This window comes from Buceros rhinoceros, unplaced genomic scaffold (genome assembly GCF_000710305.1).
Source record: "Buceros rhinoceros silvestris isolate BGI_N320 unplaced genomic scaffold, ASM71030v1 scaffold19701, whole genome shotgun sequence".
NCBI classification, from domain to species: domain Eukaryota; kingdom Metazoa; phylum Chordata; class Aves; order Bucerotiformes; family Bucerotidae; genus Buceros; species Buceros rhinoceros.
This window is the reverse complement of record NW_010396210.1, coordinates 1-16,793: the sequence shown is the minus strand read 5'-3', so window position 1 is coordinate 16,793 and position 16,793 is coordinate 1. Positions and strand designations below refer to the sequence as shown.

Here is a 16,793-nt window from a genome sequence, read left to right as displayed (position 1 = left end):
GCTGAACCGTGCACTAGTCACCTCCTAACTCCCACTGCTGTCTGCCCAACAAGGATTTCACAGGATTGGCTCTGCAAAATCCCCCAATCCTTTTATTTCACGTGGAGAGTCTGTGAAACCTTTCTGGAAGGCAGCAGAACAGCTGCTGGGACTTCAGCTTGACACACAGGTGGTGACAGCTCGTCAGGCTTTACAGCCCTGTCCCATGTATCAGCACTGGCACTGGGATTCTCACTGCTCCTCATGAGTGTGTGAATAGCAAATCTCCTCTTAAACCAGCTGCCACCTCTCACCTCAATTATATTTCAGTGTTGGCACAGCCAAGAAATTTGTTACTGTAACTGTTCCCCGTGATGACCAATTACACCATGTTTAAACACCAATTGCGACACCAATATTGTTGGTCCAAGGAGGACACTGCTGGCAGAGGCAGTGCCTGTCTCCAGTCTGACTAGCTGTTTCGGTGACAGGCTGGGGGGGTTCAGGTCAAGGAGTTGTGTAACCGCTGCTCAGACTGACCGTTCGGCAGTGACACTGGCCATAGGGTTGTTTTCCGCAGAAAACCTAGAAAGAAGCACAGTAACTCTCGCCATCTGTGGTTGTTTGCAGGGCTGGCAGGATCTTGTCTTCCTGTGTTCAACACCATGCCTTTCGCTTACTGCAACATCAACCAGGTCTGCTACTACGCCAGTCGCAATGACAAGTCGTACTGGCTGTCGAGCGCAGCCCCTTTACCCATGACACCGCTCTCCGAAGAGGAGATTCAGCCCTACATCAGCAGATGTGCTGTCTGCGAGGCCCCAGCCCAGGCGGTGGCGGTTCACAGCCAAGACCAGACGATCCCCTCCTGCCCTGTCAACTGGAGGAGCCTTTGGATCGGCTACTCGTTTCTGATGGTAAGTCTGGGCACACGATCACACACAGCAGTTTCTTTCATGCAGCTGTTGTGTTCCAAGCGTTCAAAGGTTCTTGGCGCTGTCTAGCAAATATCAAAGAGGAGAAACCACAGAAAGACAGCGAGGATCAGCTCTGCTCTGCAGCACCTGGCTGTAGCTGCCAGGTGCTGCTCAAGGCACAGCCCTGAGCTACACATTTAACATCACACAGGCTTTGCTTGTCTTCAGTAGACAACAGGCTGGTCACATGCAGTCACGCTGCTCAGAACCAGAGGTCCAGGTCTTTCTAGAGGCATCCGCTGGTTACACCCACAGCAGTTCAGAGAACAGCGTCATTAGAATCCACCTGGATTACTCTCGCCCTCAGTTTGATAAACCCCAGAAAAGTGAGTTGGCTGAAGACTCCTGAGGTTGACTCCCTGCAGAGCAAACAATGATCTCCTCCAGCGAAGGCAGCTTACTCCAACCGCAGTCACCAAGAGAGACCAGTCAAAGGCAATTAAAGTCAGAAAAAGATCATTGTAACTTAATAACTTAATAAAAGACTATTGTAACTTCTCACGCAGGCTTACCAGGTTCTTCTGTGGTTCCTTGCAGCACACTGGGTCTGGCGATCAGGGTGGTGGACAGTCCCTCATGTCACCAGGAAGCTGCCTGGAAGACTTCCGATCAGCACCGTTCATCGAATGCCAGGGCCAGCGGGGAACGTGCCAGTTTTTCGCTACCAAGTACAGTTTCTGGCTGACAACTGTGCTGCCCGAACTGCAGTTCGTGTCAGCCCCCCTGTCAGGAACTCTTAAAGAGGGGCAGGAGCAGAGGAGGAGGATCAGCAGGTGCCAGGTGTGCCTGAAGCACGGCTAACACAGAAACCAGAGCCAACAGCTGGGGAGAGGATCAACAGCGCACCGAAGGTTTAACCAGTGTTTGATGTTCAGATGTAGCGGAAGGCATGCGGCGCTGTGGGTCTCTTGAGAGCTGCTGGGCTGAGTGATGAGGATGTGCTGAGCCCCATCCACCCTGCACACGCATCCACAGGTACTAAACCCAGTGCAAATAAAAACCACAGAACTGGCGTGCTGGAGCCTGCTGCTGTCATGTACAGGGAACCAGGTGAGCCTGGAGGGTGGGATCAAGTTGGGAACACCCAGGAAACCACTGTGCAAGACCCTGGATTTCCGTTAGAAGCAGCAGTTACCACAGGAGTCCGTGCGTTTATACAGCATATTGTAAATATTTGCCCTATGGATCCAGGCATGGAACACACCGCTGCCCCAAAGCCCACGCTGAACTCCCCAAGCTGGCACCTGGTGTTCCCGAGGGACAGCAAAAGTCTCACTGTTAAAAACCCATTAATAAAAATTCCATGAACAAACCCTTTCACCACCACGCTGCTGAGCCAGCCCGTGGCAAAGCTGGTAACCGGGCTGCCTGAGCAACGGGAGGTAGCACTTCTGTTTAACAGCAGATTATGTGGGAAAATAAAAGTTACCTGAGATAGCTAACCCTTAAAAAGCTCGGTGTATATTCCCAATTAATTTCCAAGGGCAGTTAAATTACTGAGCTCCAACTGAAGCAGCTGAACAACGCGGTTTCTAGTATTAATTGAAAAGGAACAGGAACATGGTGGTAACAAGGGTGGTAACAAGGGTGAACTTACCCGGACAGAGAACAGGGGAACTGGAAAAACTGTCTGAACTTGAAGCTAATGAATCCTGTTCATTTTTTGCTGCCTTTTTTTTTGTAAATACACCACCAACCCCCTCACCCCCGGCACCATAACCTCTAAAACCCTTAGAGAATCACAGCTCTATAAACACTTATTTTTTTAAAGCATTGATGGTTAAAATGTCTTAACCTCAAGCACAGATCAGCTTTTGGGAAGTGAGAACACATTTGTGCATCCTGTGTTCAGCTACAAAACCAGAATGACCAAACACCCATCTGAGTCCCATCATGTGAAACCACATCACAAACGGAGAATTCGTCATGCCTAGAAGGGCCACAAACGCTCCTTTTCTCACTTAAATAAGCTACATCTTGTTAGAATGGAATGAAATGTCTTCCCCAGTCCTTCCATTGCAGTGTGTTCACAGGAGTGTCCCCAGCAAAAGTTTCCAAAGAAACCAAGAGCCACCCCCCAGAGTCCCAGCTCAGAGACACCTCCCTCTGATGCCACCGCGGGTCCCCCAGGCTGAACCCCCAATCAGAAGCAGGATGCACATGCTCAAGGAGCGGGACAGGCACCTTCCAGACTCAACTGGAGGAAGAGTCCATCCAAGCCCGAGCACAGCAGACTGCGTGCCCCTGTCTGCAGACTCTGGTCAGGTCAGAACTGGGGGAGGAGGGCAGGAAGTGTTTACCCGGGGCTTTGGTACCGACTGCCCTGAGGGGAAGCCTGAAGCAGCCTCCACGCTGTGTGACTGAACTGTCTGAGCGAGAGCAGCAGGATGGAATAAAACGGGATTCTGGAGTTGGGTCTGTGTCCACCTACGGGAACAAGCACACAGAACACTCTGAAATAAAACACCCAAGAGAATCACCAAAGAGAGCGACTGATAATCTAACTAAGCCACTTCATGGCATTTTACCACCATGCTCTTTTCGTTTAAACCCTTCGAGGTCACAGCCCTGCCCTCGTACCGGTTACATTTTAGTGTCCTGTAAGAACACACCGTACAGGAGAGGAGTTTAAGCTACCACTGACAGGTGAAATACTTAATAGCTGTGTAAATTCCCGTTTCACGCTCCGCTGACTCGAGGATGTTTGTCAAGCATCGACTAATTCGGAATGAAATTGCAGATCGCTTGGTTAACGCTACAGAGCAAGGAAGACAGCAGAGTGCAGAGCAGCACGTGCTTCAATTTGGCTAGTGACTGCAAGCAGGAAAGTAACTGCTGAATTATTCATGGAGAACCTAATTATGCACCTGGGTGTGAAAAGGAACAACCAATACTGTTCCTGAGTACCAGCACTCCTAAGGACAGCAGCCTTGAGCTGGTCCTCGTGGTCCAAACCACCCCAACCTGGCAGTGAGGAGCTCTGGGTCTCGTGTAGGCCAGGGAAGTGACTGACGCCCTCCACAGAAGGCAGGTTTTGGCAGCATTTCTCCTGCTCTGGCTGGCTCATAAGCACCACAGAAACCAAGAAAATCATTCCCAAAACAGCCAAACCCCACAGAACCCGTACAGTCCACACACTGTGCTTGAGGCCAGTTACACAAACCTTTTATCCATCAACCCGAGCTGTTGTTTACTGGTGTGAAAAGCACCCCCCCCCAGCCCGCCAAGTTTTCTGTATTGGAAACTGCTACTGGGGAGGATGTTAAAAACACTGCACAGCCAGTTAGTACTTCCAAATGTTTGACTGTATTGTGCTTAATTTTATCGTCAGCTCAAAACACTCTCCTAGCAGGGTCTGTTTTAATAAAGCATTCCCTTCGCTCCCCAGACACATCACCATTCCAGACACACGTCGCTCATTTAGTGATCCAATATTTAGGCTTTTTTCCTTATCCCCCTATGTGCAGTATGAACAAATTAGATCTAATGATAAGAGTTAAATGCTCCCTTTCACTTCCAAATAAAACCAAACCAAAAATCCCAAAGGCAGAACCTTTCTGAAGTGACCCGTCTCCTGCAACACCCTCTGCCCAGGAAATGGAGTTCCTCACTCAAGGGGTACGTGAAAACAAACAAGGTGGCACCAGGCAAACCCATCAAAGAAAAGACCATGAAGAACCAGGGAAGTCAAACACACTGTTCTTCCTCCACATCTTCATCCTGACTGCGAGAACCCCGTTTATCAGCAGTGATACATTAGGTCAGTCGACCATTAAACTTCCAGAGCACGCCTGTCAACCCATCTGATGACTGGGATTAATTAAGGGTATTGAATTTCCTCCATGGCACCTGATCACAGCCATTAGAGGAAGTGGGAAAATTCACAAGAAATCACAGCTCGGGCAACGAAGGAATCCAGAGCTGAAGTATTTTATACAAAACTGCCTTTTTTTAAAGAACTGCTAATTAATGTAAGCTGGTTGGGCACTGCAGGGTGTCACAAACAGGCACCGTGGAACAGTCCTCGGTGCAGACTGACCTCAGCTCTGTCCCTGAAGAGATCAAGTGCATCAGCACATCTGTGAGGAACTCACCTGCCCCTTCTGTCTGCCATCAGCAGGGCTTCCAAACCTCGGCTGACGGGGGTCCCACGGTAAGAACCCTGCTAACCAATCAATCTGTTAACAAACCTCCCAAAATACATCGTGTGCCACAACTTCCCGATGAGCCAATCCCAAAACTTCCACTAAATGCCAGAGACACACAGTTACTCCCAACACAATCACCCTGCCCCTCAGCACCACAGGTCTTCACTTCCAACAACACAGTGGCAGCAGCTCTAACTTAAAGCATGCATTAATTCTAGAATGAAAAAAGACAGTTCGAAATGTACAAAAATATTTATTCCCATTTTGTATAAAGTTGGAACATCTGGACGATTATTAGTACTGACAATTTTTATGACTAATGGCAACTGTTTCTACCCTTACTTCACAAAGCCAAGTGCTTTTATGCTGTCATCCTGCCTTGGTTTTAGTGAAGAGTTTGGGGTTTTTCACTTGACTAGTGGCTAATCCAGTGTTTAAATAATGACAGAGCTCGACAGACACACTGAGCTCCACCCACACTTCTGACCAAAGCGCTAGAAGATCATTATGCAGAGGAACCAGCACTATTCCCTCCTCCTTTACATGTAATTGTTGTCCACTGAGAAAAATACCCTCTCATTATGCAGGTTGGTGACACCTACTTGTAGTGAGGGTGAAGTCAGCCAGGAGCATCTGCTGCTGCTTCTACGGCTTTGGAGTCCCTGCTGCTGCAGGAACGGCACACACGCAAGAACTTCCCAGCTCTCCTAAGGGGCAAAGAGGTGGTTTGGAAAAGTGAAGTTCCCCGACACATCTTCTCTGTATGGCGTATCCACCGCCCTGCCCACAACACTCCTAACGAATCACTCCCAACGCTGAAGGGAAGTGTATTTAAAACATAAATACTAAGGCTTGCTTTAGGAAAGAGTAAGCGGTTACAACTCATTTTAATCGCGTAGGAGCTCCAGGTAAAATGCTGTGTGTTATGAAGGCTGCAGCATGGGTGTTGCATTAGGTAACTCCTCGGAGTAAGGACAACTCCGACTGCCCCTCACGCAGTCTGCAGGACTGCTGGGAGGTGTGTGCCCGGGTTCCTGTGAGACTGCTGTTGATCATTTCAAGTGACACTTCACAGGCCAGTCCCCAAAAAAGTTGGTTGGTCACCACAGATAAACAGAGACAAGGCAGCACGAAAAAAATTGCATAGTTTCACAATTGTATAAAAAATAGGGAATTTTTTTCATCTGTGACAGATGAAGAAAACCCGTTCTCTGAGAACATGGGTGAAAAGCCAAAGAACTCCTGAAGCTACACACAAGAACTGCAGGAAAAAGGCAGCATGGTACAACCACCAGTCCCTTCTCCATTCAGGGTGCATTAAGATGGAGGCTTCCAAAAATCACATTTTGACTCCTACCTCACCCTGTTTGTGCAGCTTCTAATTTTGAGCCTGAACTCAAAATCATCTGCAGTTTTGCAACTAGTAGTAAGAAACCTGGAAAAATATTATTACAAATCTGCATATTACAAATAAATCTGCAAATATTCTGGTAATTCTGAAGAGCACTTCACAATTTGTACCAGCACCTGCCAACCTCATCGTCTCTCAAACCTACGAAGCCTTTGCCTTCGCATTTCCTCCTCTGAATGCTGCTCCGGTGGAAACCAAAAGCCGTAGGGCCGCCGCTCAGTGTGGTGCGTTGCTCCACCAGAATCTAGGAGACACCATGAAACAACTGTTGTTTTGTTCTGTACCACAGGAAAGATGCACATCCACCTTGCAATCCAAAGCACCACAAAGGCAACAGGGAGCTGCATGTTTCCAGTTCTGCTGGTTTCAGGGCTATCCCCACTTCCAGCAGGTGCTCTTAAAGACACTGAAACAAAACTTCAAAAGCTCTGACAGCACCTGCTCCAGCCAGGGCAACTGTGCGGTTTGCAGAGTGCTCACCAGACAATGGAGGGCTTGCAAGAACACTACAGCGCGTTGGAGTGTCCCTTTCTGGTTTGCCAAGGAGTCAAACTCTTGGGAAGCGCCTCCAGGGGCAACTGTGGCTGCTCAGACTCCAACAGGCAGCAACACCAACATAAAGGTTTATGAAGTGAGATACGCTGTTTAACAGATCTTTGCAAATTCATTTCGACATACTGGAAATTAATTCCATCTATACATTAGGGTTTTATTTCCAGCCTGTCCCCGAGTCTCCACTGGCTGAGACAAATTTGACACGAGAACACACAGACTGGGAATGGAAAGAATATAAAGAACACTTCCTTTTAGTAATGGGACCTAAATCATTGCAGTCTTAAAACTGATGCCTACAGGAGTCTTGTGAACAAGCCAAGCAACTCATCCTGTCGCATCAGACTAATTATTACTATCCCGCAGAACTCCCACCTCTGTCGTGCAGACTGTTCAGCACGGCTCGTTCGAGCTGCTCCTCTTCGCTAAGCCCACCCGTGTAGTCATAGTAGCTCCCGGGCGTTCCGTGCTGATAACCCACAGAGCCGTAGTACTCTGTAAAACCAAGGCAGAATCGAGAATGTGAGCTGTGTCCTCAGCAGCAGTGCCAGTTCAGACGCTATCTTCATGCTTCTCCCTTCCACAGAGTATTTTGATTTAGGAAAGAAAAAAGCCTTTAAGTCATCCTGGCTATGTTTAAGACATCATTCTGCAGAAAAATGGAGCTGCCTGCAGGACACCCATCAGCTGTTAGACACACACTGTGTATTCCCCTCACTCCCCTCTGCACCATGTTCAACTGAATGAACATTTTCTCAGCTGTAGATTTATTTCTGGAGGCTTCAGAACTGCACACATGAAGACTATAAAACTCTGCTACTAACAGCATGGAATTATCTGATGAATGAGAAAATGGCATTACAATACGACATCCTATCGCTGTAAATCATGCGGGCTTAATGTTTTACACTGTCACCACATCCTAAGTGCTCAGAAAGCCAGGATCTCGTATTTTACAGTGAGAAAGAGCTCAGAAACAGTGACATGTTCAAGGTGTTCCTATTAATCCAAATAAAAGACCTAGTACCTTATTGGTAAACGGCATTTAGAGAACACCTAATTTAACTACTAAACACTACATGTGTTAAAATCACACTTGAAATTGTTTTCTTCTAAAGCCATTCCCTTGCACTGTTTCACAAGATCATCTCTGATCGTAGCTTCACCCAGTTCTCTTTAAATGGGGTTTAAAGGCAGACAGCAATAAATCAGCAATACCAGAAAAAGGAAAGTTAATCAAGATAGGCATCGTTAGCCTTTGACACTGGGGAGTTCCTTAGTTTGCAGCTGGCCGCATTTGTTACAAGTATCACACATCAACAAAAGGTTCCATCTTCCATAAAGACTTCTGCCAGCAGGATGAAGATGTTACAGAGCAGATACACGGGGAATGGACACGAATACACCTTCCGTTACGCTGCAGTTTACATTGTTTTTAGAGACATCAGTTCAGTATCAAGCACCAAACGCTGTTATGCCTAAAGCCCAGCTGGGAAAGGAGGATAACCCAGGTGAACCCCCTCCTTCACCTCCCTTCTGCCCATGCACACTCATCCTGTTCTTGGAGCGGGTGCCCAGGGAAGGATACAAACCACAGCAGTGAACAATAACCAGGCTGCATATCTCTTCACTTCAGGCCAACCACAGCCCCTCCCCATCCCACCCAGGCACAGCCTACACACCCGCATCTAACAGCTCCATGTCCTGCACGAGAAGGGAATCAAATGAGTGACACTCAGAGCACACCAGTGTTCCCACTGCCCATCCCACACTCGTTCTGTCGAGGAGCGGTGCTCTGCGCAGCCATTACTGGACTGACAAAGGGTGTGCAGAGGAAGAAGCTCCTTACAGAGCAGAAAGAGCCCCCATCCTAGAGTGGTGCTGAAAGAATTGTCCGATCAGGGCAGATCTACCCAGGTCCAAAGGGCAGCTGTCAGCAGACACAAATTCCCAGCTACACAAGGGACGGTACTGCCCCCAGGCAGTGTTTTATGAAGTCATGACCCTCATTTGCAGTTTAAAGCCTCTTGTACAAAATCATCCTCTGGGTTCCCCAAAAGGGAAGGATGAGGCGTGGCCGCAGTTTACGGCTATACATATGTGCAGATTATTTTGTACATGAAATATGCTTCATTTTACTAGTGCCTCTAAAGCTTTTCTATCATCAGCAAAAATTATTTTTAAAGCTGGAATAAGTATTTTGGTGAGTGGATGAGAGTACTCACCTGAGTAGTAGTCCCTTGGCCTGGCAGGGTCACTGAATGAGGAAATGCCACCTAGAAATAACACCACCACATTTATTACTGGAATAAGATCACCCCATTGTCGGTTTATGAAATACAAAAATTCACATTTAAAGCACTCCTCCTTTCAGTCTGCTCTGTCATGTACAAAATGAAAGCACAGGTATCTGCACTTTTTCGGCACCAGTGAGAGAACATGGTATTGGTAGGCTGGGATGTCGTTCCAGATCCAAAAGCGCTGTGCCACGTGTACACAAAACATCCACATAGGCTGAAAAAACCAGACCAACCCACCAAGTGTTCTCCAGAACGCCAACGAGTGCGTGTCCTCTGCAGACTTTACAAAGGGAACAAATTATCTACCTGCACAGGCTTTCATGATCTTCTTCAGAGGTCCCATAGTGTACATCAACCCAACAAGAATCCCTGCCAGATGCCCAGCAAAAGATGTCCTGTGAAAAGGAAAATCTCGTTAGTCATAGGAACGAAGGTTTCTGCAGGGATCAGGAGAGGGAGGATAGAATTTCCTCTATAAACCCATAAACCCATTTTCAGCATTCAGGGTTAAAACTCTTGTGTTTAATCAGGTTTAAACACTCAGAGTAAAACCTTTTGAGTCTGGCCAGCACTAAACACTATCTGTAAATTGTTCACCTCTTACAAAATTAGAGAAGCCAACGCACTACATGCTGTAACTTCCTAAAATGTGCAACTATGAACACCTCTGTTCACTGGATTTACACTGCTTGTCCAAAGAGTCAAGTGACAGGAGATGGTTTGCCTTTATAAAGCAGAAGTGATGCCTCTGAGTGTGGAAATTGTTGTTTTGGTTCTCTTTCTCTCTTTACACACCAGTCAAACCCAGCAGAGTTACACCAAAGACAGCATGTGCACCCCTGGCAACACAACGTCAGGCAGCAGTGGCAAAAGCAGCTGGGCTAGAAGAAACATTCCCGTGATTGCCACAGGATAAACTACTGCCTGTTTTCCTGCTGCTTAATACAGAAAAACCATCCAACAGTTTTTTCCACAGTACAGTTTTCAGGTTCTGTAGTACAAGCTGAACTTTGAATGGGAACAATAACAGGGTTGACTTCTTACATGACATGTTTTCTCTCTAAATGTCAACGAGCTTTATCAATATTAACTAATGTTCTCCCCGGTACCAAGAAATTCAAATGAAGTCTCATTTCACTTTGTTTGAGAAGGCAGATATCCCCAGAGATCCTGTTGATCTCACCCACTCACCTCATAATGATGCAGTAAGTCTAACCACCATCTCCTGAGGACATCTGCCATCAGGCCCACGTGCACATTACTTCAGCAAAAATCTCCTAAACAAATTAATTCCGATTTTTCACATGGCTGTATAATTTCCACGAGAACAGCTGTCACTGGAGGGAAAGCCATGTGCGCTACACTTGCTTTTCGTGTTCGAGAGACTCTGACCAGAGGTTTACAAGCCCCTCTGTTCACTTTTACATCAATATTGTTCCAGTACCCTTACAGCAAGCTCAAATCAATCCTCAGTGGGTGTTGACACTGGCCATACCTCACCATACATCTTAAACTCCTCTCCTGACTCCAACAGTAAATGCACTTACCCCGGGGCGATTAAATGAATAGCCACCAGCTCCACCCAGCACGCGTATTTACTGGGTATCCGCACTCCCAGGACGCTGCTGACTCTCCCTGGGTTGTAATGGTTGTTCAGAACTTTCAGAGCAAACAAGACTCCTGCCAATGAGAAGAAATCACATAAGGAGAGAAGGACTTGCACCCGAATAATAAAGAAATGCAAACAGCTTCACTCCTGGACCCACAGGGCCACGCAGCTCTGTGGCACCACCAAGCACACCCCGGCATGCCACAGCGATGGTGTGAAGCTGGTTCTACAGTGACTTAAAAAAAAAGGATTAAAAATGGCTTATCCATACAACAGTCAGCTCTAAGTTACTCTTTAAATGCTTACTTGCGGGAGCTATTTGGGTATTCACAACACAAACACGGTTTTAAAATGGGAGTTCCACTTGAAATAATTGACAAAACTATTGAACTCCAAAAAATGTTCTGTGAGTTGAGAAAAGCCATTACTGAAAACAAAACACACATGAGGCTCAATGGTAGGCTCAAATTCTGAATTAATGGAGAAATCATCTTACATATACTCCAGAACCACTTGTTTCTGAAAACAAAGGAGATTAATCGCCTTCAATCACAATCAATAACCATTCATTTCTAATAGACTGCAACTGTTTTATCACACACGCAACAGCCAATATGACAGAATGAATTCACATCATTTACGGTAACTTCCAGTCTTTTTCAAAAAGACTTTCTCTCAAGAGAAAGCTCACACAGTTGTCTGAAAAAAATCTGAAAAATCATGAAAGATTGGAGATGGCAAAGATGGAGTTGAATATCAGCACAGATACAGTAAATGAAAACATGACAAAGGCTTCCCTCCCCTTCTCCCACCATGGAAAACCACCGGTATCAAAATTCCTTAACTTATCCAGGGACCAAAACGCTGTCACTCCGGGATCAGCTGTGGACAGGAACTTGCACGCACACACACACCCCCGTGCTGTTTGCTGCCGATACAGCTGGACTGGTTCAAGACATCTGAATCTACTCAAGAGGAGAAATACCTGATAGCAGCAGCACAGTTTAGGAGTCCTCTCCACCCAAGCCACCCCAGCTCACCAGAACCCTGCCTGTACAGCTTCCACTTCTAACTGGTGGTTTGGGGTTTTGTTAAAGTGTCAGTTGGAGCTGCCTGTCTTGGTGTATTGTCATGCTCCATCCAGGGGGACAGGGGGCAGCTCTGGTTTTTCCACTTAAAATAAAATAAAAATAAATCCAGGCAGAGACGGCTCGAGAGGAAAAGCAGGGACTGAGCAACAGGGTACAAGGCTCCCGGCAGGGCTTCTCCCAGCCCTCTCACCCCGCTCTTTCCACTAATCAAGGTGGGTCACAGCTACACTTCAGAGCTATCCTTAAGCACAGGCAGCCAGATCCTTCAGGGGTCCTAAAGGCACCGAGACCAACCTTGGAACTGGGCCTGTCTCGTTACCAAAGGGTGGGTGGCCAGAGAACTACCAAGATGTTGCACCTAGCACCAATCCAAACAGCACAAGGAATCCTCAGAGGTGTTGAAGCTCCTTCCTCACAGGTTGAAAGGGAGGGCTTGCCTCCTTCTAATGCTGGGTCCCAGCAACAGCAAGGAAAAGTCCTACATATCTAGGGGGGCAGCACTGCTTCTCCACTTGGCTTCCGGTTTTTTAAAGGGAAGGAGTTCATTGACTTGAAACTTTGATCTTCTAAATGAGATAACAGGACCAAAATCAAGCCCTTGGACGCTTCTAGTGGAAACAAATCTAGGGAAGTCACTCTATGGACAGGCAAGAATAATTTGAAGATAAAAACTTTAACATGACAGGCTTTTCCAGAACCCACCTAACGAGCATTAGTGACATCAGAAATTGAAAGCTTCAGACTTCGACTGAACAGCGACATTAGACAGAACACGTAACTCTGCCGGGGTGACTGCAATTTTCATGTTCTCAGGTAGAGACACTGCTGGTCATATGAACAGGAACTGAACAACACCATGTTCACACCCAGAGCACATGCTTTGCATGAAAAACAGGAGGACGACTTTACTGACCCAACCCTACACATGCATATGGATGTACACAACCCATTTTCTGCATGGAGCGGCTCTGTTCCTTACCTGAAAAACCGACAGCACAATTCATTTCATATGAAGGATCATCCAGGATCTTCGTCAACGTGAACTCCAGCACCATATAAACAACTCCGACCAGCACCGAGAACACCGTGATGACGTACGCGAACCACACGCTCTTCAGCTTCCTCTCCAGCATCATCCCCTTCCAGAGCATGGACACCATGTTGTAGTACAAGTGCCAGTCGTCGGCATGGTGGACAGGGGACAGCAGCAAGCGCTGCCAGTTCTTACGGTAGAAGCCCTCGCTGACGCTGATGCACACTTCGGGCAGCGGCCGCACCGGGTTCAGGAAAAAGAAAATATTCAGCACGAGGACCCCGAGGGTAACAGAAGGAATGTTCTGGAGCCCAACCTGAGAAATCTGATAGAGCAGCAGCAGCAGCCCAGCATTGACTCTTCCCTGCCTTCGCTGCATTGTCACCTCTTGGTCAAAGCGATGTGAAGGTTATTCCAATCTCTGGTCTCGTGTTTGACTTCAAAACCACAAAGGTTTGGAAATTCTGAAAGAAAGAAGAGAACTGCATTATTACTCTTATACAGGGACATGTTCAAGCTCATCACTGGCTTTTTGACACAGCAAATTCTTCAAGCTAATCAGCTGAGACCTCTTTAAAACCAAAACAAAAATTCAAATGGGAATAAAATTAACAGTTTTTAAACTGGTACAAGACACAAATAAAAGGTGTTTACACAGATAGTCCAGACAAGCACTGCCAGAACAAGGTTCACACCACAATTAGTGGTGCCAGCAATCGCTCCCAGAACTGGGAGCATTCAGCAGCATCAGCCACACACGCTGGGTGCTTTGATTACACAGGAAAAAGACTTGAGAACAAACCAGTCATTATCGAAAGCCTTCTGGAATGCAGCTCCCTGAAAACAGACAGAGCTTCCAGCTGTCCGAGCATTCTTCCACAGCCTCTACTCTGGTTATGACAAGTCAAACCAGGCTTAAAACAACAAGGCACTTGCTTTTTTCTGAAAACACGCCACCCACTTCAATGGGCACCAATTCCCCAAACAGGCTGGAAACGGACGCTTGTCTCACATCCAGGCTGCCACGCGTCAGCATTTTTGTCACCTACTCAAGATAAACGTCTGAACTAAACTGTCTCAGAATTTGTTTGTTTTGTACTGACCAAGGGCAAAGCTCTTCAGCTTTTATTTGGACTGTGACAGGCCCCCTCACTCACTTGGCAACATAAAATACTATGACTTCGCATTGCCGAAAAATCACGTAACAAAGTCAATATTTTGGTAAATGGAAATGAAATTGGAATGAAATGTTATGCTGTCTTTTCCCACAGCTGAAGTTTGAGTCCCCCTGTACCCTCGCTCCCCCTAAAGCAGACACAACTACCCTGAGCTTTTAACTTACGTTTACAGCAAGCAAACCCAGCCCACTGCCCTTCTCCTTAAATAAAAAAAATGAAAAATCACACTGTGGCATCAGCCTGGATTTTCCTTAGCAGATGAGACGCGTCACAGATGTTGCTGTGGTCTGCATGGCACATCCTGCCCTCCAGCTCCATCGCCTGCCTACTCTCCAGAAGCACTTTGTCCTCAGTGCTTTGCAGAGGTGAATTGCAGCGGAGGCCCTTGAGCACGCGGTAGCTCGTGACCAACAGAAAACCTCTTTCCATTTGGACCAGGAGCGTGGGTTTGAGGTGAGTTTCTCGACGGACCTCACTGTGGTGCTGCCTGAGCACACATCACCTCACCTTTGCAGAAGAAACTAAACCAGGAGATGTGTTCCAGGAAAGAACCCAGCGCTCTCCAGAACCATCTGGGTGTTCAGCCTACGCGTCCAGACCAGAGCCAGACCAACGCCAAAAGCAGCTGGACCACAGAGGAATATGGGATCCTGAGCACACACCGTGTCACACCAGAGAAGCCCCCGCAGCCCCATGCCCCTTGTCGCTGAGGTAGAGGCTCAGGGCACAAAGACTTACTCAAGAAAAGATGGAAACAGAAAGTGGTTTTAGGGCACAGCAGAGGCCTGCTGAGGAAGCAGGAGCTGGACACCTTTTTACTACTGCCCCCAAGCTTTGGAAGGGGACAGGGGAGGAAAGTGTAAGCAAAAAACCACTACCAGAAAAACCTCAACAATGAGACCTCATGAATCAGCCTGTCACCGTTTCCCAGGTACGTGAGGAGGAGGAGGAGGAGGGAGGTCAGCCCCAGCCAGCAGGCAGCTCCCAAACACGTGGCCAGTCCCGCAGGAACAGCCAGGCTGTGACTGGGGTGTAGCAGCCGTTACTGCATAAAGAACGGCTTCTGGGTTCATCGGGTGTGTGGCAAAGGGCAGGCTGTGCTCCCACGCACAGCGGACCCCTGCCAACACACCGCGCTCGGAAGGTGGTACGAGAAGTCACACAAGTGCTGGGCGCTGGTCTCAGCCACAACAGCCTGGCTGTGAGGCAGCAGCGCAGCGCCCCGCAGCAGCAGCCCACGGCTGCAGAAAAGGCTGCCTCACAACCCCACTTTGTCCGGGTTATCACACCACGTTTTATTTTAAATATCCCTCAAGGTTTTCTCTGAGAATAAGCAAGTTCCTCCACCTCTTACATCTGCTTCAGCGTGAAAACTGGAAGTGTTTTCTAGTTCTTTCATCCTCTTAAGCACTATTGCAAAGCAGCAGCCCTCAACAAAACAAGCATTCACGCTACCAACTTCAACTGAAAGCTGACAACAGCCTTCTACAGCGTGGGACAACAACTATCCCCAACACAGCACAGACACATTGAACAATACCTGTCACAAATGTTTTAGACACCTTGCCCCAACCTAAAGGAGATTTCAGAGGAGAGCACAGAAGGGCCTGGGTCAGCTCCTGTACTCTGCCTCACAGCTTTGGTAGAACACCTGAGGCACTGAGTGGTGAGACTGTTAACCGCCTGTCTGGGTACTGACAGCTGTGAGGCACCAGCTGCTGCTGACCCTCAGTGGTGGGTTATGCAGAATCACTCGATCACGATGTTTTGAGGGGAGATAATGGATATATTAGGTCCCTTCTCAGTCTTGTGGAAGGGTTACAGAAAGGTTCAGTAAATATTCTGACCACCTCCACCTCAGACCAGACAGTTTTACCTCTCAAAACACCAGGATGCACCTACACATCACCCAAGTTAGAGAGGTAAAATATTTATGGTTATAACACTGTACCGCTGAAGGGGAGGGGATGGCACAGTTTGAAGAAATACATCAGAACCACAGAGGACTTCACATGAGGCCAGTTAAAGAGTTCTGACTTCACGGATGTTCAGCTACTTCACTGAGAGCCAGGGGGATGTGGGGCATGTGTGTTGTGTGTGTTTACTGGACCACAGCATTTAACCCCTGTATAACCTCAGCTGACGAGCATCCTCCTCCTCTGAGCTCAACAGTTCTGTGACAAAGTCAAAAGGAAACCACCAAAGCTTCCGTGACTCCCCCTGAGCGGTGTGAAGCACAAGGGCTCCCACAAGTTCAACGCTCCTCTGTTTGTGCCGCTTGGAGGGACAGTGTGTAGAAGGGCGGGCAGGAACTGGCCTTCAGACGAAACCTGTTTTGAGTCCCGTGGGCTAAACACACAAACAACGCAAAAACACACGCTCGGGTGCTCGCTCTTGTCAAGACCTCAAGTGTCTCTGAATCAACAATCCTGGAGGCAGCCCCAGGAGCAGTGCCAGGACGTCACCCGGCACCGGGCATCACCCGGTCAGTGTTCCGGGCCCCGAACCGCCCTCC

The 16,793-nt window shown here is 47.7% G+C and overlaps 2 protein-coding genes across 2 annotated transcripts in view; one reads left to right on the top strand and one right to left on the bottom strand.

Annotated features, from left to right (window-relative positions):
- Positions 1–1,757, top strand: part of COL4A4 (collagen, type IV, alpha 4) — a gene marked incomplete at its 5' end in the record, with an annotated part of 47,565 nt that extends 45,808 nt beyond the window's left edge. Inside the window, 2 exons of the mRNA XM_010145844.1 lie at positions 610–896; positions 1,494–1,757. Of these exons, the coding sequence (XP_010144146.1) occupies positions 610–896; positions 1,494–1,757 (551 nt within the window). The remainder of the gene's footprint in view (positions 1–609; positions 897–1,493) is intronic.
- Positions 1,758–6,640: 4,883 nt separating this feature from the next.
- On the bottom strand, positions 6,641–13,479 carry RHBDD1 (rhomboid domain containing 1). The gene is made up of 6 exons (XM_010145843.1): positions 13,047–13,479; positions 10,915–11,047; positions 9,674–9,762; positions 9,293–9,343; positions 7,443–7,562; positions 6,641–6,759 (listed from the first exon to the last, which is right to left on the bottom strand). The coding sequence occupies exons 1-6, from the start codon at positions 13,477–13,479 to the stop codon at positions 6,641–6,643; spliced, it is 945 nt and encodes a 314-aa protein (XP_010144145.1).
- Between the last annotated feature and the right edge of the window lie 3,314 nt (positions 13,480–16,793).